Raw genomic sequence first — 22,452 nt, forward strand, 5'->3', positions numbered from 1 at the left:
AGTAATTAAATAAATAGCAAGTTTTTTTTCTTTCAATTCATTCTGATTCTTCATCTGTTGGTGTTTATTGCCAGTTGATAAATCAGATTTCGATGCATCAGCTCCTTAATGTGTACCGGTATGTGTACCGCAAAGGCTCCACGCACCGTCACCTAAAGCTTACATTTTATTGGTCCATGGGGTTTCATCGCAAGACACAAAAAAATTATAAATTATATGCACTGTCTATGAGCGAATGCTAGTTCACGGTGTGAAAGGCTTCACAGGAATCTATTCTTTCTAATCAAAGTCTTAAAATAACCCAGGGCTCTTTTTATTATAAGTGGACCTCAGGGAAAAATATGATGTACAACCCCTTTACATGAAACAGTTATTGTACAAAATATTGACTCAAAATAAAACAAAAAAACAGACATTATACATTGAGAAGTCCCCAATTTTTTTGTTTTTAAATCAGTAGATTTTGGAAAAGGCACAACAATTTTCACTTTATCAGCCAACCAGGCACGCCTATCGACTGATAATTTCAAAATTGCCACATGCTGGATAATTAATTATGGCTGATACTGTATATTGGTGTAGCACTACAATAGAAATGTCTCTTTATACAAAGAGGGGGTTATTTTCTGCATTACAAAAATACATAGATGTGCATCTAGAAAGAGACAGTACTCATACTGTAACATGACATGACACTGCACAAACATGCAACCTGGGATGACAAATCAATTAAAGGTGAGTGTGATGGTCTGCAATAGGAAAAAGAGTGTGTCTTTAATAAAGCAAGAACCTGCAATCCTCACCTTTTGATTGCTCTCTTTAAGGTGTTGTACAAACTTCATCAATTCTGCAGGGTCAGTGATGATTTTAAAATTAAACTTTTCTTCCCCAAATACTGAAGAAAAGGAGAAACATGGGCACAAAAGAATGTGAAAAAGAGAGAAGGTTCTTGATACTTCAGTTTCAAGTGTACTGTTCAAAGTGAAATTACAGTACAGTTTTCAATGAAGTGTTTGGTGAAACTAGTTGCACAGAAATTACACACTTCACCTTTATTCTTTATTATTATTATTTAGGTGAGGAACATGTATACATTTAAATAAATTGTCTTACTGTCATTCTCATGCAACTGACTCTCCTGAGGCTCCTGAGGGCTCTGTAAGACAGTTGGTCATCATTAGTGCTCCTTCAACAGTTGACAGTTTACAGAGTTACAGTGCCATCTTTACAAAGCTGTTAAGGCTTTAGTAAAGTATATGTGGTTTACATCAGGATAGAGAAAGCAGTGAGCACGTGCTTTAGATAAAACTATACCTCTGATTCGGGTGTGCTTGACTCTGTGCTGGCAGGTTTGGTAACTCCCTCCCAGAAGCCCTTGTCCTCTGCCTCTTCACTCACAGAGTCTCCCTCAGCTGCCTCAGCCTCTATTAACACACAAACACACACAGAAGTTTATACTGTTTGATGGGGCAGAGAGGACAATGCTGTAAGCTGCTACTAAACTGACTTTGAGAAAGATACAAAAATAATATAGTATATTTGGACAAGAAACTGGGCAAGAAACAAATAATAATAATAAACTAAATAAAGAAATAATAATAAACTAAATTATATCACTGCCTGGGTACTAACCTTTGGTCTCTGACCCTGGAACTGTCGTCTCATCTGAATGGACTGCAGAGCTCTCATCTATTTTGTCATCTTGCAATCCCTTGTTCTTGTCATCTTTTGACAGAATTTCATCCAGGTTCCTGAGCTCCTCTGAGATCTGTTCCACTTTACGTTTAGTGTCAGCTGAGAGAGAGAGATACAGAGACAGATGTGCTAAAAATAATGTATCAATTAGAGGACAGTGTATGATTAAATGTAGGCTGATTGCTTCTATGGAGCAGAGTAAGTGAACGGAGCGGAGTGGAAGCGGAGTGAGGAGTGGTGCGGCATGATTTTGCCTGGAGCAGGTAGCGGGTTTTAAAACAATTGGAGCGTCATTGTTTTCTTTCGCTCCTAGAGCGCTCCACTAATGCTCCATCACGGGCACAAAACCTGTTAATGGCCCTTAATGCAATAATAACACTATTGGTATGTAGAAACTATGGAATTTCTGATATAACCATAAAGATTGTGATAAAAAAAATAAATAATTGTTTTTTTAAATCTAGCGGCACTTGGTAGCCTAATATTCAACCTCCCGCATGAAGGTTACTTTCGCTTTCACTCTCTGTATTCTGTTCACACTCCTATTGAGGTAAGCTTGTGGTAAAGCTCGAGTTAACTGCATGCTCGTGTCTCGTCACTTTATTCCTACATCAGCTGGCGTATATTTAAAATTAATGATGGGACGGCAAAGGAGAACATGAGTGAGAAGGTGATTGCCACGATCAAAGGTTCGTTGCGAAATCCTAAAAGACGTGTCCAGAAAACTTGATGATAATCCGTTCACATGTGGAGAGAAAATCTAAAGGTCAGTAACACATATATAACTCTCTCTCCCCTATTATATATTTTAAATAATTATTCTAATATAATGCATTGCAATCTTAACTGTAGGCTATTATGTTCCGCATTAAATAGAATTGAACTTTTAACGACCTAAAACACCAACTGAAATAATCAATATGTTAATATTGCGTAGTTTGACTTTGATCAATTGCCATCTAAATTTATTTTAGTGCTGCAGGCACATACAATTTGCTCACCCTGCATTATACATTTGAAGATGAAGAAGCTCAGCAAACGCGAACAGATGGGTAAATATAAAATCTTAAAAAAATTCAAAAAGCTAGTATTTCTAAAAGTGAACTCGGCATTAGATATATAGTTTTGATAGTCTTATCTAGTTTTGATTAAAAAAAAAGTGTGGAACATTCTGTGAATGTAATTGTTTCGTTCACAGAATTATAGGGCAAGGTTAATTAAAAGAAGTGCAATAATAGAAAATAATAGGCAATAATTAGGAAATAATACATAGGCCAAATAATGTTTTTTTTTGTGCAATTTATTAATTTGATTTAATTTAATGTTTTGTTTTCGTTCTGGTCTTTTTTTTTCATTTGATAATTCATATTTTTAATTTAATGTTTTTTTGTATAGTAATTTATTTAATTTATTAAATCCAGAGAATGTTGCAGACATGTTTCAAAAGCAAGCTGTTCCAATAAAGCACATTGTAGTTTTTCTCCTAGTATTGTGTATTAATTTTCATTTAATACATCTTCTGCATGGTAGGTTGTGATATTTAAAAGCATACTGAAAAACGTTACAGTGGAGAGGTAGTTAGGTGCTAATTTTGCCATGGAGCGAACATAGTGCGGGGTGTCTCTAATCCAAGAGCGTGGAGTGACCGAGGAGTGGGAAATGGACAACCCAGAGTGGAGATGGAGCGGAATGATTAAAGAATGCTTTGAGCGTGGAGGGGATTGTTGCCACTCTAGTCCACTCTGCTATGAGACGTCATCTCAAAGGACATCACTTCCGCAGCTGAGACATTTTTCATGAATAGAGTAATGAGTGAGCAGACAAAAGACAGAACTCATGATGTCAAAATCAGACTACTACAGTCTGATGAAACTTATCAAAGGGATAGTTCACCCAAAAATAAAAATTGTCATCATTTGCTCACCCTGATGTTGTTCCAAGCCTGTATGAATTCCTTTCTTCCGCGAAACACACGAAAAAGATGTTGGGCAGTATGTTAGTCTTAGTCATAGAGACTGACTGAGGCTGTCTTTGTCTAACCTAACCTAAACCTCCTTTTGTTTCTCCGGAAAAAGGTAAGTCATATACAGTTGAAGTCAGAAGTTTACATACACTTAGTTTGAAGTCATTAAAACTCATTTTTTAACCACTCCACAGATTTAATATTAGCAAACTACAGTTTTGGCAAGTCGTTTATGACATCTACTTTGTGCATGATGCAAGTAATTTTTTCCAACAATTGTTTACAGACAGATTAATTCACTTTTAATTGACTATATATCACAATACCAGTGGGTCAGAAGTTTACATACACTAAGTTAACTGTGCCTTTAAGCAGCTTGGAAAATTTCAGAAAATGATGTCAAGCCTTTAGCCAATTAGCTTCTGATAGGAGGTGTACTGAATTGGAGGTGTACCTGTGGATGTATTTTAAGGCCTACCTTCAAACTCAGTGCCTCTCTGCTTGACATCATGGGAAAATCAAAAGAAATCAGCCAAGACCTCAGAAAAAAAAAACTGTGGACCTCCACAAGTCTGGTTCATCCTTGGAAGCAATTTCCAAATGCCTGAAGGTACCACGTTCATCTGTACAAACAATAGCACGCAAGTATAAACACCATTGGACCACGCAGCCATCATACCACTCAGGAAGGAGACGCATTCTGTCTCCTAGAGATGAACGTAGTTTGGTGCGAAAAGTGCAAATCAATCCCAGAACAACAGCAAAGGACCTTGTGAAGATGCTGGAGGAAACAGGTAGACAAGTATCTATATCCACAGTAAAACGAGTCCTATATCGACATAACCTGATAGGCTGCTCAGCAAGGAAGAAGCCACTGCTCCAAAACCACCATAAAAATGCTAGACTACAGTTTGCAAGTGCATATGGGGACAAAGATCTTACTTTTTGGAGAACTGTCCTCTGGTCTAATGAAAGAACAATTGAACTGTTTGGCCATAATGACCATCAATATGTTTGGAGATAAAAGGGTGAGGCTTGCAAGCCAAAGAACACCATCCCAACCGTGAAGCATGGGGGTGGCAGCATCATGTTGTGGGGGTGCTTTGCTGCAGGAGGGACTGGTGCAGTTCACAAAATAGATGGCATCATGAGGAAGGAAAATTATGTGGATATACTGAAGCAACATCTCAAGATATCAGCCAGGAAGTTAAAGCTCAATCATAAATGGGTCTTTCAAATGGACAATGACCCCAAGCATACCTCCAAAGTTTTGGCAAAATGGCTTAAGGACAACAAAGTTAAGGTATTGGAGTGGCCATCACAAAGCCCTGGCCTCAATCCGATAGAAAATGTGTGGGTAGAACTGAAAAAGCGTGTGCGAGCAAGGAGGAGTGGGCCAAAATTCCAGCAACTTATTGTGAGAAGCTTGTGGAAGGCTACCCAAAAACATTTGTTAAATGTGAGCCAAAATCATCACAATTAAAAGAACCAAAGACTTAAACTACTTCAGTCTGTGTGCATTGAATTTATTTAATACACGAGTTTCACAATTTGGTTGAATTACTGAAATAAATGAACTTTTCCACGACATTCTAATTTATTGAGATGCACCTGTATTTGGCTAAGGTGTATGTAAACTACTGACTTCAAATCTAGGTTTGGAAAAACATGAGGGTACATGCGTAAATGATGATAGAATTAAAAGTTTTGGGTGAACTATCCCTTTAAGATCTCCTAAAATTTAAACGCTTAAGTGTAATCAGAGTCTAAGGCCACATCCACCACTCGTTTTCTTAAAGGGATAGTTCACCCAAAAAATGTAATTCTCTCATCATTAATTCACCCTCATGCCATTCCAGATGTGTGACTTTCTTTTTTCTGCAGAACACAAATGAAGATTTTTAGAAGAATATCTCAGCTCTGTTGGTGCTTACAATGCAAGCGAATGGTGACCAGAACTCAGAAGGCCCAAAAATGACATAAAGGAGATATTAAAGTAATCCATACGACTCCAGTGGTTTAATCCATGTCTTCTAAAGCAATATGTTGGTGAGAAACAGATCAATATTTAAGTCCTTTTTAACTATAAATCTCCACCTTTGACCAGCCCCAACCAGTAGGTGGCTGAATGTGAAAGTGTAGATTTAGTTAATAAAGGACTTAAATATTGATCTGTTTCTCACCCACACCAATCATATCACTTCAGAAGACATGGATTTAAACACTGGAGACTTATGGATTACTTTTATTCTGCATTATGGGCCTTTAAAGGTCTGGTCACCATTCACTTGCATTGCGAGTACAAACAGAGCTGAAATATTCTTTTAAAAATCTTCATTTGTGTTCTGCAGAAGAAAGAATGAGAGAACTTTCATTTTGGGCTGAACTATCCCTTTATGTATGTGGTAATGGAGAGCATTTTCAAGACACTGTTCTAGTGTGGATGTGACGTGTAACGTAGCTAAATTAATGCGCTTTCAAATGAAAACGTATTTGTGTGGACGTGGCCTAAGACAACTGGTGTAACGTACAGTACTATAAAGTGGTCATACCACGTTATGGCAGGCTGGACCACAGTTGATCACTACATACATAACCCTAACTTCTCAATTATAATGTTTCCTTTACATGAAAACATTGTTCCAACTTTCTTTCCTCTGTAAATGAAGACTTCACCTGTCCAACTTACAGACTTGAGCCTTGACGTAGTCCATGTACTGCTGGGCACTGAGAGCAGGTTGGCACACAATGCCTTGTGGCTTGGCATTGGAAGGTTGGCGCAGGAGCGGATGCTGGCATGTACGAGACGTGTGCACTGTCAGGACATAGCGACAGGACTGAGGTTCATCCACCCGTGCAATGAAGTCACTTGAGCCCTCCTCGCACACAAACTGTTAAAAAAAAACAAAAAAACAAATCACTGCCACTGGATGTAGCCCCATAAAACAGCAGCACGTGATGATAACAGCTCACTCCAAAAAGGTATTTTTGCTGTTCTCAAAAAGTTATTAGTGATGGTTTCGTCTTGTCTTCAGATTGATCGCTTTTTTTAATTTTCTCCATGGCTCGGAAAAAAGCAGGTTGATGTTGTTGTGAATGTATGCGCTCTTACTCTGACTTCTGTCTCTCTGGGGTTGCCGTTCAGGTCACATTTGGAGCCATTGACATATGACTGACTGTGATACCTCTTCAGCTTATGCTGCTTAGAAGCCTAAATAGAGGACAAGGAGGAATTTTCAGTTTTAACAAACCTTAACAAAAATCAACCTGTTTCCTACTAGAGAAGCATGATATATTGATGACCATATTGGTGTTGGTTGATAATAGTGACTGTGTTTTGTTCTTGGCATTGGATGATATAGACATTTAATTGTATACTCTTGTTTTAACGTATTCAAGAAGAGATAAATCTTTGCTGTATACATGCAATAGTGTATTTAACCATAGTAGAACTGTGTACGTTTATGCCTAAAAATTTGTTTTATTACTTGAAAAATATTCATAACAAATATCACCTCTATTAATGTTACTGATGTAATAAATATGTAGTCTATGCCAGTTTATTTTAGATCCGAATCATGCCTGTAGTTCTGATGATAATATGAAATGTTAAAATTGATAATGCTCTCCTGGAGGTACTATACATGTATTATACCCAATTTATCATTAAAATCCATTGGTTGTTACCCTGAGCACTACTTTCTGACCACAGTCACCAGTCTTTTAAAGCCTAACTAACTGTATCAACATTTAAGTTATCCCTTCTATATTTGAATGAGATCCCAAGAGTTTCAAGAGTAAGCCTTTACTTTTAAATTCAGTATTCAAAAGATGCTGTATTGTGAATTATTATATAATAATAATTTATTATATTATATAAATGTATTATATAATAATTTATTATTATAAATTATAGTATTGTGATGCTTGAATTCAATCAAGACACATAAAACTCTTGTGTGTGTTTTATTAACACACAAAATAATTTGTATAATATTGTTTATAATGTTTATAATATTGGTCACTGTATTGTAACTTCAGGGACCTACACTAAATTAGGCAGGTGGTTTTAATGTTGTGGCTGATCGGTATATTACACACACACACACACACACACACACACACACACGCTGGTGGCCAAAAGTTTGGAATAATGTACAGATTTAGCTGTTTCAGAAGGAAATTGGTACTTTAATTCACCAAGGTGTCATTCAGCTGATCACAACGTATAGTCAGGACAGTACTGATCTAAAAAACAGCACCATCACTATTTGAAAAAAGTAATTTATCATCAAATCTAGACAGCCCACATTTCCAGCAGCCATCACTCCAACACCTTATCCTTGAGTAATCATGCTAAATTGCTAATTTGGTACTAGAAATTCACTATTCACCATTATATCAAATACCTTTGAAAGCTATTTGGTTCGTTAAATGAAGCTTAACATTGCGTTTTTTTTTTTTGTTTTTTTTTTTTTCACTTAGTTAGACTTTTTATTTAAGAATGCAGAACACTGAGCAACAATGTTCAACTAAAGCTGTGGCCAAATGACTTTAGTACTGTTTTGTTTACATCTCACAAACACAACATGTGACCGTAGATTTCATATTCCCTGGACTTCATATGATTTGAGAAATTCTGCCTTCTGACACAACAAACTGAGTAGTTCTCTGTTCTCTAAGCACTTTAAGAAAGGTAAAGTATAATTTTCAGTCTTCAGCTGAATGTTTATCCCACTGTAATGGCCAAATTGTGTGGCATGCACATCTTTGTAAGCTTCTATGTTCATGATGTTTTGTGAGAACCTGTGGTCTGTCTTCAATAAACCACTTTCTTTTTTTCCTTTTTTTTGTTATTAAAAGTTTTTATTGATTCCATATAATATATATATATATAAAAACAGAATATTTGGAATCACATTATATTATTTACAACCCTTCCTCCCGAACATTAACCACCCCACCATCCAATCAAAAACAGACACCCCAGTGGTCAAATACAATTGACAAAGGCACACAAACAATAAAACAGAAGAAAATATTTAGAAATACATTTAAAAAATGTATATGTTCAAAAACAAAAAGGCTACAACATACACATTTAAAACACGTCTCCCTCCACTGTCCCTCCCCGAGAGCCCTCCAAAAAGGCCAAATAGCTGCCCCACCTCCTGATGAACATATCCGTGTTGCCTAGCCTTCTATATGACAACTCTTCCCAAGCTGCCACTCTGCCCATCTCCTCACACCACTCACGAAATGAGGGGGCTCCAGCTGACTTCCATCCTCTAAGGATAACCTGTCTGCCCACCATAACACCGGCCAGGATCCAATTCTTCATGTACTTATCTCCTACATCAATGAACGCCCCGTCACCCAAAATACAGAACCTGGGGCAAAAGGAGATCTGAGTACCCAATACATCGCCCATAAAATTCTGGACCCTCAACCAGAACTCCTCCTAACAGAGGTTAGTTCACTCTCCGTCTCTGTAGCGGATGTAACCCGATCCTTCCGACGGGTGACTATCCGCAAAGCCGCGGGCCCAGACGGCATTCCAGGCCACGTCATCAGAGCGTGCGCGAACCAGCTGGCTGATGTTTTTATGGACATTTTCAACCTTTCCCTCTCTTTGTCTGTAGTCCCCACATGCTTTAAAACGTCCACCATTGTGCCTGTTCCAAAGCAATCAAAAATCACTTGCTTAAATGACTGGCGTCCTGTTGCTCTGACCCCCATCATCAGCAAATGCTTTGAGAGACCAATCAGAGACTACATCTGCTCTGTGCTGCCTCTCTCTCTAGACCCATTGCGGTTTGCTTACCGCAACAATGCATTACTGATGATGCCATTGCATCTACAATACACACTGCTCTCTCCCACCTGGAAAAAAAGAACACTTATGTGAGAATGTTGTTTGTAGACTACAGCTCAGCATTCAACACCATAGTGCCCTCCAAGCTAGATGAGAAACTCCGGGCTCTGGGCTTAAACAGCTCGCTGTGCAGCTGGATCCTGCACTTCCTGTCAAGCAGACGCCAGGTGGTTAGAATAGGCAACAACATCTCATCACTGACCCTCGACACTGGAGACCCACAGGGCTGAGTTCTCAGCCCACTCTTGTATTCCTTGTACACACATGACTGTGTGGCAACACATAGCTCCAATGCCATCATTAAGTTTGCTGATGACACGACGGTGGTAGGTCTGATCACTGACAATGATGAAACAGCCTACAGAGAGGAGGTGCACACTCTGACAGACTGGTGTCAGGAGCACAACCTCTCCCTCAACGTCAGTAAGACAAAGGAGCTTGTGGTGGACTTCAGAAGAAAAGACAGAGAACACAGTCCCATCACCATCAATGGAGCACCAGTGGAGAGAGTCAGCAGCTTCAAGTTCCTGGGTGTCCACATCACTGAGGAACTCACATGGTCCATCCACACTGAAGTCATTGTGAAGAAGGCTCATCAGCACCTCTTCTTCCTGAGACGGCTGAGGAAGTTTGGAATGAACCGCCACATCCTCACACGGTTCTACACCTGCACTGTAGAGAGCATCCTGACTGGCTGCATCTCCGCCTGGTACGGCAATAGCACAGCCCACAACCTCAAAGCACTGCAAAGGGTGGTGCGAACAGCCAGACACATCATCGGAGGTGAGCTTCCCTCCCTCCAGGACAAATATACCAGGCGGTGTGTGAAAAAAGCTCGGAGGATCAACAGAGACTCCAGCCACCCGAGCCATGGGCTGTTCTCACTGCTACCATCAGGTAGGCAGTATCGCAGTATCAGGACCCACACCAGCCGACTCCATGATAGCTTCTTACCCCAAGCAATCAGACTTTTGAACTCTTGATCTCCCACGATCAAAATACATCAGCACTGCACTTTATTACTCTTATTCTTATATCTCACACCGGACTGTCATAAATTATATTATTATTATATTCTCTCTTAACAACTTACTATCAACCGACAGCCTGAATGTCAATACAGTACAATACAACCTACTGTACATTCTATATATACGTTTTAATTAAATAATGTGTATAATGTGTATCTATATTGTGTGTGTTGTATACTGTACAGTTTATGTTATTATTTGTATATTGTGTTGTGTGTAATTATGTGTATATTAGACTTTAAATTGTGTTGTGTTAATTTGATGTTATTGTAAATTGGTATATGTCTCATCACTGTCACGACTGCTATGTTGATCGGAACTGCATCCAAGAATTTCACACACCATTGCACTTGTGTATATGGCTGTGTGACAATAAAAGTGATTTGATTTGATTTTTTTATCTTACGACACCCCCAAAAAACATGGGTGTTGTCTCCATCTTCTAAATGGCATCGCCAGCAGGTGGATGTGTCCTTAAGACCAAGCCTATACAATTTAGAAGGGGTCCAATAAAATCTATGTAGAATCTTAAATTGCACAAGGCGCACCCTTGCATTTCTAGATGCAGACTTGACGTTTTTAAGAATCCTAGCCCACACTCCCTCCTCCAAAACCAAATTTAAATCTTCCTCCCATAATCTTTTGAGGGAATTTAAAGCTCCGTCCCCCAGACTCTGAATTAACAGGGAGTAATACACTGATGCCTCATGACCTTTTCCAAAAGCAACAATCACCACTCCCAGAGTATCTGCCGCACTGGGGAGGGTGTGCCACTCCCAAAAACAGTGCAGAGTAGGTGGCGCAGCTGTAAATACTTATAAAATTGAGATCTGGGAATCCCAAAATTTTGAACCAAATTTTCAAAAGGTCTCAATACTCCACTCTCATGTAGGTCACCGAGTGTATTAACCCCCCTCTCACAATCCAATCCGACCAACAGAAAGGGGACTTATTAATGCATAGTTTAGGGTTCTGCCATATGCTCGAGGCTACGTTTAAATAAATATCCAAATTAAACACTCTGGACACTTTTGTCCAATAAAACAAAATCTTGGGTAGGCCTAACCCACCTTTGTCAATCGGCCTATGTAACTTATTGAAATTTAACCTGGCACGCTTACTATTCCAAATGAAGGACTTTGCTATGCTATCAAATTGAGAGGGGGACATCTATAGGGAGAGATTGTAACAGGTAGTTGAATTTTGGAATACAGTTCATTTTGATAACATTAACCTTCCCAATCATTGATAAGTGTAATGAAGCTCACTTGTCCACATCATTCGAAAACCTTTTTATTAAGGGATCAAAATTAACTCTGACTAAATCAGACAAATTTGCTGGGAATAAAATTCCCAAATACTTAATGCCCTGTTTGGGCCACAGGAAGGTGCCCGGCTGGAAGGCCATTACTGGACAGTACGCTGTCAAAGCAAAACCTTCGGATTTAGACCAATTGAATTTGTATCCTGAGAACTTGGAAAAGGAATTAATAATTCTGTGGAGGCAAGGCATAGATCTTGTGGGGTCGGAGACGAATAACAAAATATCATCTGCATAAAGCAGAAGCTTATGCGCCACACCTCCCACAATCACCCCTGGAAAATCATCCTCCTTTCTTATCGTGGCTGCTAATGGTTCCAGGGCAAAACAGAACAATAATGGGGAAAGAGGGCAACCCTGCCGAGTGCCCCTATTCAGAGTAAAATAATCTGAAATTAATCCATTTGTTTGTACCGCTGCTACAGGGTGTCTATAAAGTAACTTAATCCAACCAATAAATGTACTCCCGAACCCATACATTTCCAAAATCTTAAAAAGATAATCCCATTCTACCATATCAAACGCCTTTTCGGCATCAAGTGAGATGGCAGCGACCGGAGTCTGATCATTCGAATCTAATCATTCGCCACTGACCACATGGTATTGATGAGACGCCTGATGTTATCAGAAGAGCTGCGGCCCCGAATAAACACCACCTGATCTATATGTATAAGAGATGTCATAACCTTACTTAATCGGTTAGCCAAAATTTTTACATCTAGTTGGATCAGGGAGATTGGACGGTAACTTTTACACTCACTTGGATCTTTGTCCTTTTTAAGAATCAGACTGATCCGGGCTTGTGTCATGGTTGGAGGAAGCTTTCCATTCTTTAATGATTCAGTATAAACTTATAACAAAAGTGGAGCCAATTCTGTAGCATAGGATCTAAAAAAAGTATGACTGTCTTGCCCTGAAACTCCACTTTCCACGACAAAATAGTATTATATCTATATTTCAATCGGGTCAATTCTCTGAGGCCATCAGATGACATACGGTGCTTCAGCTCTGCCTCGGCACTTTTAATACTCCTTCCAACTCCACGAGCTTTCATGCCTTGGATTTTTTGATGAATGATGCATACTGTATGATCCGGCCCCTAAGAACCGCCTTAAGTACCTCCCAAGCCACGCCCACAGAGGATACGGAGGACCAGTTGGTCTCAATATAAACATTGATTTCAGTCTTTAACATTTATTGGAAATCAGGATTTTGCAAAAGGGATATATTAAGGCGCCAACTATATGATTTTGATGTGGCAACACCTCTAAACTCACCAGGGTGTGATCCGAGACTAAAATGTTTCCAACTGAGCAATCAACAACAGATGAAATGAGGGATTTGGATATTAAAAAAAAAAATCTATTCTAGAATAAATCTTATGGATTGATGAAAAAAATGTATAGTCTCTACCAGATGGGTTCAAATGTCTCCAAATATCTGTAAGACCAAGATTTTTACACATCCTGTGAAGTGTCACTGTTGCTCTAGGGGGCTTACACACTTTTGCTTCACTATGATCAAGGACTGAGTCCATCAAATGATTAAAGTCTCCTCCCAATATTATATCATGAGGGGTGCCAGCGACTTGCAACATCCCTTCAAGATCTATAAAAAAGCCCTGATCATCAGCGTTAGGTGCGTAAATATTAGCCAAAATCAGACTGTGCTCATGAATTTCTGCTAAAACAATAATGACTCTCCCTAATTTATCTTTAATCTATTTGAGACATTTGAATTGTAAATGTTTATTTACCAATATAATGACTCCCTTGCTCTTACTTGAGCCAGCACTAAAGAAAACATGTCCACCCCATATCTTCCCAAATTTTTCAGCTTCTTGTGGGGAAAGACGTGTTTCTTGAAGAAACACTATATCATATTTCTTACGTTTAAGAAAAGAAATAACCTTCCTTCTTTTTATGGGGTGCCCCAACCCATTAACATTCCATGTGGAGAGAGATAGTACAATCATATTAACATTTGGCATTTTGATATAATAGAAAAAATAAATTGTGTGCCAAAAACTAAATTATGAAGACCATATTTCAACATTAATGCAACAATAAAACCCTGAACTTCCCCCCGAACAAAACAAACAGAAAAAAGAAAAACATGCGCATTAACCCCGCGCATGACAGCGCCAACCGGCGTCAATCCCTCTAAACTCAAAGAGTTCATGTACGCCTACGAGAGCCCCCGCGACAATTTTGCCATCGGATTGCTCAATTTTGCCTCACAAATTTGTAAGGCAAAATTACATAACATCAAATATTTTGTAAAACAAACCCCAGCCAATAGGCAGAATAAACACAAAGAACGTGTAGACTCATTCACAGAACTGTCTCGAAGGTGTGTTCCTTCACAAAACAAATTCCAGCCGATATAAAGCCATTCAGTTTCCTCGGACAGACAAACGAATCTTCAGTGAGCCAGCTGATGAGTGCAGCAGATGTAATCATTGTAATCATTCCAATGTCTCATGAAAATACTCAACAAATCATACTCCAGCCAGCAGGAGGCATAAGCACAAGGAACTGACAGATTCATCCATAACTGTCCCGAAGTAATGTTATTTAACAAAACAAGCTCCAACAGCTAGGCGGAACCAGCACAAAAGGAAACGAAACACGCATCCCGGTTCCTCGGATGGTCAAGAGTCAATTCACTCGGAGGCCGCATAAAAGTATATCCCATGATTTACACAGTCCGCCAACTTTATAAAAGACATCCTTTGTGTGGGCATGTAGATATTTTGCGGTCATCCGTAGTGTCTATTCCCAATCTGCCCGGGAACTTCATTGTATAAGTGATCTTCCGTCAATGCAAAAGTTTCTTTAAGGAAAAGTGTTAATACACAAAACAAAACAAACTCCAGCTGCTCGGCGGAGCCAACGCAAAAACAAACAAAAATGGTGCCCAGCTTCCTCCGAAAGCCAGAGTATGTACAGTGAGTCAATCCACTCACAAGAAAAACACCCAATGGTTACTCACCCATTGTTTCAATAAAAGATATTGCCTGATTGGGACATGTAAAAACTTTGCTGCCATCCTTGGTGTTTATTCTCATTCTGGCCAGAAACATCAGAGCAAAAGTGATCTTGTGCTGATGTAAGAGTTTCTTGCATTCCTTAAACCGATCGCATTTCGCTCGTCGAGTTCGCAAATTCCGGGAACAAGAAAATATTGTAATTCTTCCAAGAAAGCTTTCCTTTGCTCCTCACCTGGCGCAACACGAGATCTTTATCGGATGATCTCAAAAATTTAGCCAGAATCGATCGGGGCCTTCCTCCCTCAGCAAATCTGTGAGCTGGGACTCTGTGAGCTCACTCAATTTCCAGCTTGTGGCCTGTTATGTCGAGCAGACTCGGGAAAAGCTCGTCTAGGAATTTCACCATATCTCTGCCCTCCTCATGCTCAGGAATTCCAACAATTCGAACGTTATTCCTGCGGCTTCTATTCTCAAAATCTTCAAGCTTTTCAAGAACACGTTCCAAATCAACTTTGGTCGCGTTTTTCAACATCAGTCACTCTAGTAACTAACTCAGAGAATTTTTATAATCAATCGACGTATTACAGCGAGATCCTCCAAGTCCACAAGTACCTTCATCAACATCACCGACATGTTGGACAGTCGACGCTGGATTCCTTCTCCCGACGCGCCATCCAAATTGAGTCCCCGGTCCACAGGCCTGTCTGGGCTTTCATCTTGAACACGTAAATGTCTTTTAATGTCTCCAGAGCCTGAGGATTTTGACTTCTTTACTTTCATGAAAATAATTTAAAAAAAATTAGCAAAGTGCGCAGAGCTGTCTCTCACACTTCTGCACTTTGCATGGTGTCACTTGGCTCCCTTTGCGTTTGTTTTTGAGTTGCCACATTTTGCAATAGACTGGCATGTCTTAAGGTCAATATTAGGTCAAAAATGGCAAAAAACAAACAGCTTTCTCTAGAAACTCATCAGTCAATCATTGTTTTGAGGAATGAAGACTATACAATGCTTGAAACTGCCCAAAAAAAAACTGAAGATTTCATACAAAGGTGTACACTACGGTCCTCAAAGACAAAGGAATTTTTTTTCAAATAGTAATAGTAATTTTTCACGTTATTAATGTCCTGACAATACATTGTGATCAGTTGAATGCCACTTTGGTGAATAAAAGTACCAATTCCTTTCCATAAGAGCAAAATCTGTGCATTATTCCAAACTTTTGGCTGTCAGTATATATATATTTATATATATATATATATATATATATATATATATATATATACACACACCGATCAGCCACAACATTAAAACCACCTGCCTAATATTGTGTAGGTCCCCCTCGTGCCGCCAATACAGCGCCAACCCGCATCTCAGAATGCCAGACGGGTGTGTGTGCCAGTGTGTGTGTGTGTATGTATGTATGTGTGTGTGTGTGTATATATGTATATATTATATATATATATACATATACATACACACACACACACACACACACACACACACACACAGTATATATATATATATATAATTTTTTTTACTTATTTTTTAAACTGGCTAATTGAAAATAATTATATGCAGAATTTTTATATTGGTGTATCCCTAATTTATTCACTTTCTGAAAGGAAGAGGAAGAACATGGAGAGAGAAAAAGGAAAATTTGTAACAAGTAAATAAGGCATTTTAATTGATTCCTTACCTTGGCAGTTTCATTGGTCCAGTCAAACTCTGAATCATAATATCCCAAAAATAGCACATCTCCATTGATCTCTGAATCTATAAGCACAGACATTGTATTGCGTTAACAAATCTTGCAAAGTTTAAACACCAGAGACCACTCAGTCCTTTTTCCATGAAAAAGACAAGAGTCATTACACAAGTGTGCTCAGGCTGTACAACCAGCTACATATTTATTTCCCCGTTACAAAATGCTATTAGACATTGTAAGACTTCAGTTATTTAGACAATAGTATTAAAGACACATAATGTGAATTATTTAGCATACCTTCTAAATGGTACTGCCTAATGTGCTGGCCGTAGCAGAACTCATATGTCCACCAGTCTTTGGTCTATAAACAGAAGACAAAAGAAGTTGCAAGCCCCTTTAACAAGTTTGCAAATCACTGAATTACAGGTAATAAAATGGACTTTGGCAAATGGCAATAATTTATTTTCTCTGAAAGGAATATTCCACTCAAAACTGAAAATTCTCTAATTTACTCATCCTCATCATGTCTATGACTTCTACAGAACACTAACCAACATTTTTTGAGGAATATCTCAGCTCTTTAGGTCCTTCCAATGTAAGTGAATTGTGACCAAATATTTGAAGCTCCAAAAAGCACATAAAGGCCACATAAAAGTAATACATAAGACTCCAGTGGATTAATCCATGTCTTCTGAAGCGATTCAATTGGTTTTGGGTGAGAACAGACCAAAACGTAACTCCTTTTTCACAGTACATCTTGTCATTACAGTCTCTAGGCACGATCATGATTCCAAGCTCGATTACATTTCCTAGTGCTTGACGCATACACAGGATGCTTCTCAAATGGAAGGCTGCAGCCTAGTTAGGTTGTGTCCTTCCTAGACCAGTCCTTCTGGCTGCAGGCTAGACTCCTCCTCAGCATTCAGTGCTATAATGAGATGGACTAGTAAGTGTGCATGTCAAACCATATGCTTAGAACAAGTGATATTTTACTTTGTTTAGAAAACCCATTGTGGCAGTGGGGGTGTGGTCAAGCATCTCTCCGGAGACAGAGAAAGCGGTAAGGACGCTTACACCTGAGCTAAATTATGTCTAACACCTGTCTCTAATTTCAGTGAGCACGGGGAAAGCGGCACAAATAGAGCGACACAGCACTTAGTCGGGGAGAGAGACTGGGCACGACAGAGCCGAGCCAGAGCAAGAGTTTTTTAGTAGTGAAAGTTTATTTGTGAAAGCAGTGTGTGTTAGTGTTTAGTTTAGTGCTTAAAGGTAAACTGTAAAGTGGTGTGGCGAAGAGGGAAAAATAAAGCCTCACCTTAAGAAGGAAAACTGCTTCTCGCTTCATCTTTTACACCTATATACTTCAGAAAATGAGAAATATGTCCTTAATCTCTACATTATTTTAGCAAAATGTGTTATTCACAAATTTACAGTCACTCAAAAAAAGCCTTTAGATAATACATTTTGCAACACTGATCTTAGAATTTATATTTATTTTAAATCCTTTCAATAAAGAAAAAAATGGAACCATAGACTTGTAAAAACTATAAAACTTTTCAAGCTTTTCAAATTCGTGTTACTGCCTTTTTATTAAATTCCTTTTTGTCTTTTTTTGTTGCTTTGTATCTTCTTATTTGTTGTATTGTCTAAACTACTTGCATTTTTTTTCTACATACTGTCATTGCTGCAAATGCAAATTTAAAAACTTTAAAAAGAGAGAAAAAAGTAAGCTGCGTCATAAAGGTTTCTGCCTCCGTGGTCATGCGACTCATTTTCCACCCTTTTTTTTTTCATGTGCAAAGGATTGTGGGCCATGAAGAATACACCCGATGCATGCTCCAAAATATGGCAAACAAAGGCTGCGAAATGAGGCTGCCTTCCAAGTGTACTCACAATTGAGATGGCCTTCGACAATGCTTGATGTCATGGCAGCCGAGATATCCAGCCTAACGAGGCTGCAGCCTTCCAATTGAAAAGCACCCACAGAGAGCTAGATGGTGCTAGGAAGGGTAGAGCTTGAACTCATGATCACCAAGGAGACTCCTGATGTCAAGATGTAAAGTGAAAAGGGAGTTATTTTTTTGGTCTGTTCTCATCCAAAACCGATTGGATCGCTTCAGAAGACATGGATTAAACCACTGGAGTCTTTTATCTTGTACTTTTATGCTGCTTTATGTGCTTTTTTTGTTTTGTTGTTGAGCTTTAAATTTTTGTTCACCATTCACTTGCATTGTATGGACATACAGAGCTAAGATATTCGTCTAATAATCTTTGTGTTCAGCAGAGGAAATAAGTAATTGATGAGAATTTTCATTCTGGGGTAAACTATTCCTTGAAGGTGCTTTTCCTAAATAACATTTTGTGATTAATACAATACATCCACTCAAATCTTGGTCTGTAGTTGTGGATGTCCAGTACTGTTTAGGTCACTCTGACATAGATGTTGGAAGAGATGACAACCTTAATTAAGCAGGCTGCAGTCTGCATGGGTTTGAGGAGCTCAGGGACTCCTGGGCCACTGTAGCCCTGCACGTCAGGCTCCGACACCGGGTCCTGATGAAAGCGCACAGCCTGAGCAGGCAGCCTACACTCATACAGCTGCTTGTATTTGTTAGAAACCAACATCACATCTTCCACCTAAAAATAAGAACAGAAAGAACATGAGCGAAACAGAGAAAGGGAAATAGAAAAGGAGAACCAGAGAGCGAGAAAGAGAGCGATTTGTCTACTGCAATGTGATTTACAGTGTCACCTCATGACGGAAGAGCTCAACAAACCAGAAACTTTACAATTTAATACTTCCATAGGATGCATAGTAGTTACAATCATATGAAACATTTTGCAATATGGCAGATATTAGATCCAAAATAACAACCTGCTTTCACACGAGCTAATTCCCCAATACTAGCTTAACAATTCTGTATAAGACCAGCAGAAGCCAGCAGCAAACACTGGCGTGTTTACATAAATATGCAGCTGTCTGTTTCTGTTTACAGTCAAGCTGCTGTACATCAAGCTAACAGCTGTCTGCCTAGCAAACAAACAGCTAGCTTCAGCTATGGCCAAAACAATCTTACCTGCCCCATAATAACAGGGTCGGGCAGAATCTGTATTCCATATTTCATTTCATTTAATTCTTCTAAATTCAAAAAGGCCCATACGGACAGGAGACATGTTAAGAAAAAAACATATAATCCTCTTAACCACTTTATCAAGGAGGAAGCCATAGTTATCTCTTATCGCAAACTAGCGTTGTCAAACGGCTTGTTATTTGGTGCATGTCGATGTGCGCTAGGCAACTGGATTGGACGTTTTGAAAAGTTGACATGTGATTGGATAGTACAAACGTCAGTCAAGTTCAGAGCGTGTTTTCATTGGATATCTGGCGCTAAAAGACACCCATCAGTCACGAAAACGACTTCCATTGGACCCGACACGTACATGGGAGATGCGACTGTGCTTGACACAAAATAATGTCATGTTTCAGCCTCACGGGGTCGCTGTGGAGTGTTTAAAAGTGCTCAGCCGCACAGCACACATTCTTTTGGTTTTCTGTATCTTTATTTTTGCGTGGTGGATGGAAATTGTGCGGATGGCACTAGTCATATTATATAATCACGCAGTGGAACAATATTTAAATATTCCATGCACAAATCTCCAGTGCAGCTTAACTCCTTTCTTGCCTTTGAGAACATAAAAACAAAAGATTAGATTAGATTAAACTTTATTGTCATTGTGCAGAGTACAGGTACAGAGCCAATGAAATGCAGTTAGCATCTAACCAGAACTGCAAATAGCAATATGTGTGTGTATATATATATATATATATATATATATATATATATATATATATATATATATATATATATATATATATATTATTTACAACCCTTCCTCATGAACATTAACCACCCCACCCCACCACCCAACACAAACAGATACCCCAGTGGTCAAATACAATTGACAAAGACACACAAACAAACAATAAAACAGAAGAAAATATTTAGAAATACATTTTTAAAAAGTATATGTTCAAAAACAAAAAGGCTACAACATACACATTTAAAACAACATGTCTCCCTCCACTGCCCCTCCCCGAGAGCCCTCCAAAAAGGCCAAATAGCTGCCCCAACTCCTGATGAACATATCCATGTTGCCTAGCCTTCTATATGACAACTCTTCCCAAGCTGCCACCCTGCCCATCTCCTCACACCACTCACGAAACGAGGGGGCTCCAGCTGACTTCCATCCTCTAAGGATAACCTGTCTTCCCACCATAACACCGGCCAGGATCCAATTCTTCATGTACTTATCTCCTACATCAATGACCACCCCTTCACCCAAAATACAGAGCCTGGGGCAAAAGGAGATCTGAGTACCCAGTACGTCTCCCATAAAATTTTGGACCCTCAACCAGAACTCCTGTATCTTACGACACCCCCAAAAAACATGGTGTCTCCATCTTCTAAATGGCATTGCCAGCAGGTGGGTGTGTCCTTAAGACCAAGCCTATACAATTTAGAAGGGGTCCAATAAAATCTATGTAGAATCTTAAACTGCATAAGGTGCACCCTTGCATTTCTAGATGCAGACTTGATGTTTTTAAAAATCCTAGCCCACACTCCCTCCTCCAAAACCAAATTTAAATCTTCCTCCCATAATCTTTTGAGGGAATTTAAAGCTCCGTCCCCCAGACTCTGAATTAGCAGGGAGTAATTCAATGATGCCTCATGACCTTTTCTAAAAGCAGTAATCACCACTCCCAGAGTATCTGCCGCACTAGGGGGGTGCGTGCCACTCCCAAAAACAGTGCAGAGTAGGTGGCACAGCTTATAAAATTGAGATCTGGGAATCCCAAAATTTTGAACCAAATTTTCAAAAGGTCTCAATACTCCATTCTCATATAGGTCATCGAGTGTATTAACCCCCTCTCACAATCCAATCTGACCAACAGAAAGGGGACTTATTAATGCATAGTTTAGGGATCTGTCATATGCTCGAGGCTACGTTTAAATAAATATCCAAATTAAACACTCCATATCGAGTGTAAATGCAAAATAACAGGGTGTGACTTAACTTCTCAGATTAATTTGATCGAAAGGCTATGCAGAGGCGAGATAGGGGCAAGAGTTTCCTTTTCAATACAAAACCAGGGAGGGGCTCTCTCAGGTGGAAGCGACCAATGAGCCAAATGTCTGAGACCGAATGCATAATAATAAAACAAAATCTTGGGTAGGCCTAACCCACCTTTGTCAATCGGCCTATGTAACTTATTGAAATTTAACCTGGCACACTTACCATTCCAAATGAAGGACTTCGCTATGCTATCAAATTGCTTGAAATTAGAGAGAGGGACCTCTATAGGGAGAGACTGTAGCAGGTAGTTGAATTTTGGAATACAGTTCATTTTAATTACATTAACCTTCCCAATCATCGATAAGTGTAATGAAGCCCACCTGTCCACATCATTCGAAAACATTTTTAATAAGGGATCAAAATTAACTCTGACTAAATCAGACAAATTTCCTGGGAATATAATTCCCAAATACTTAATGTCCTGTTTGGGCCACTGGAAGGCGCCCGGCTGGACAGTACGCTGTCAAAGCCAAAGCTTCGGATTTAGACCAATTAACTTTGTATAATTTGAAATTAATCCATTTGTTTATAACGCTGCTACAGGGTGTTTATAAAGTAACTTAATCCAACCAATAAATGTACTCCCGAACCCATACATTTCCAAAATCTTAAAAAGATAATCCCATTCTACCATATCAAACGCCTTTTCGGTGTCAAGTGAGATGGCAGCGACCGGAGACTGATCATTCGCTACTGACCACATGATATTGATGAAACGCCTAATGTTATCAGAA

At 39.1% G+C, this 22,452-nt stretch overlaps 1 protein-coding gene across 3 annotated transcripts in view; it reads right to left on the bottom strand.

The window, feature by feature from the left end:
* Positions 1 to 19,863, bottom strand: part of LOC127448644 (protein OS-9-like) — a 28,291-nt gene extending 8,428 nt beyond the window's left edge. For 2 of the 3 annotated variants that reach the window (XM_051711325.1, XM_051711324.1), the window contains exons 1-10: positions 19,660 to 19,863; positions 19,043 to 19,219; positions 16,880 to 16,943; positions 16,574 to 16,650; positions 6,771 to 6,869; positions 6,348 to 6,549; positions 1,633 to 1,794; positions 1,315 to 1,424; positions 1,114 to 1,156; positions 804 to 895 (exon numbers count right to left, since the gene is read on the bottom strand). In XM_051711325.1, the coding sequence (XP_051567285.1) occupies positions 804 to 895; positions 1,114 to 1,156; positions 1,315 to 1,424; positions 1,633 to 1,794; positions 6,348 to 6,549; positions 6,771 to 6,869; positions 16,574 to 16,650; positions 16,880 to 16,943; positions 19,043 to 19,219; positions 19,660 to 19,809 (1,176 nt within the window). In that variant the 5' untranslated portion in view covers positions 19,810 to 19,863. Of the gene's footprint in view, positions 1 to 803; positions 896 to 1,113; positions 1,157 to 1,314; positions 1,425 to 1,632; positions 1,795 to 6,347; positions 6,550 to 6,770; positions 6,870 to 16,573; positions 16,651 to 16,879; positions 16,944 to 17,897; positions 17,943 to 19,042; positions 19,220 to 19,659 lie in introns of those variants that run through there. The other variant, XM_051711326.1, reaches the window with a different exon arrangement.
* Between the last annotated feature and the right edge of the window lie 2,589 nt (positions 19,864 to 22,452).

The sequence above is a fragment of the Myxocyprinus asiaticus genome, chromosome 12 (assembly GCF_019703515.2).
Source record: "Myxocyprinus asiaticus isolate MX2 ecotype Aquarium Trade chromosome 12, UBuf_Myxa_2, whole genome shotgun sequence".
NCBI classification, from domain to species: domain Eukaryota; kingdom Metazoa; phylum Chordata; class Actinopteri; order Cypriniformes; family Catostomidae; genus Myxocyprinus; species Myxocyprinus asiaticus.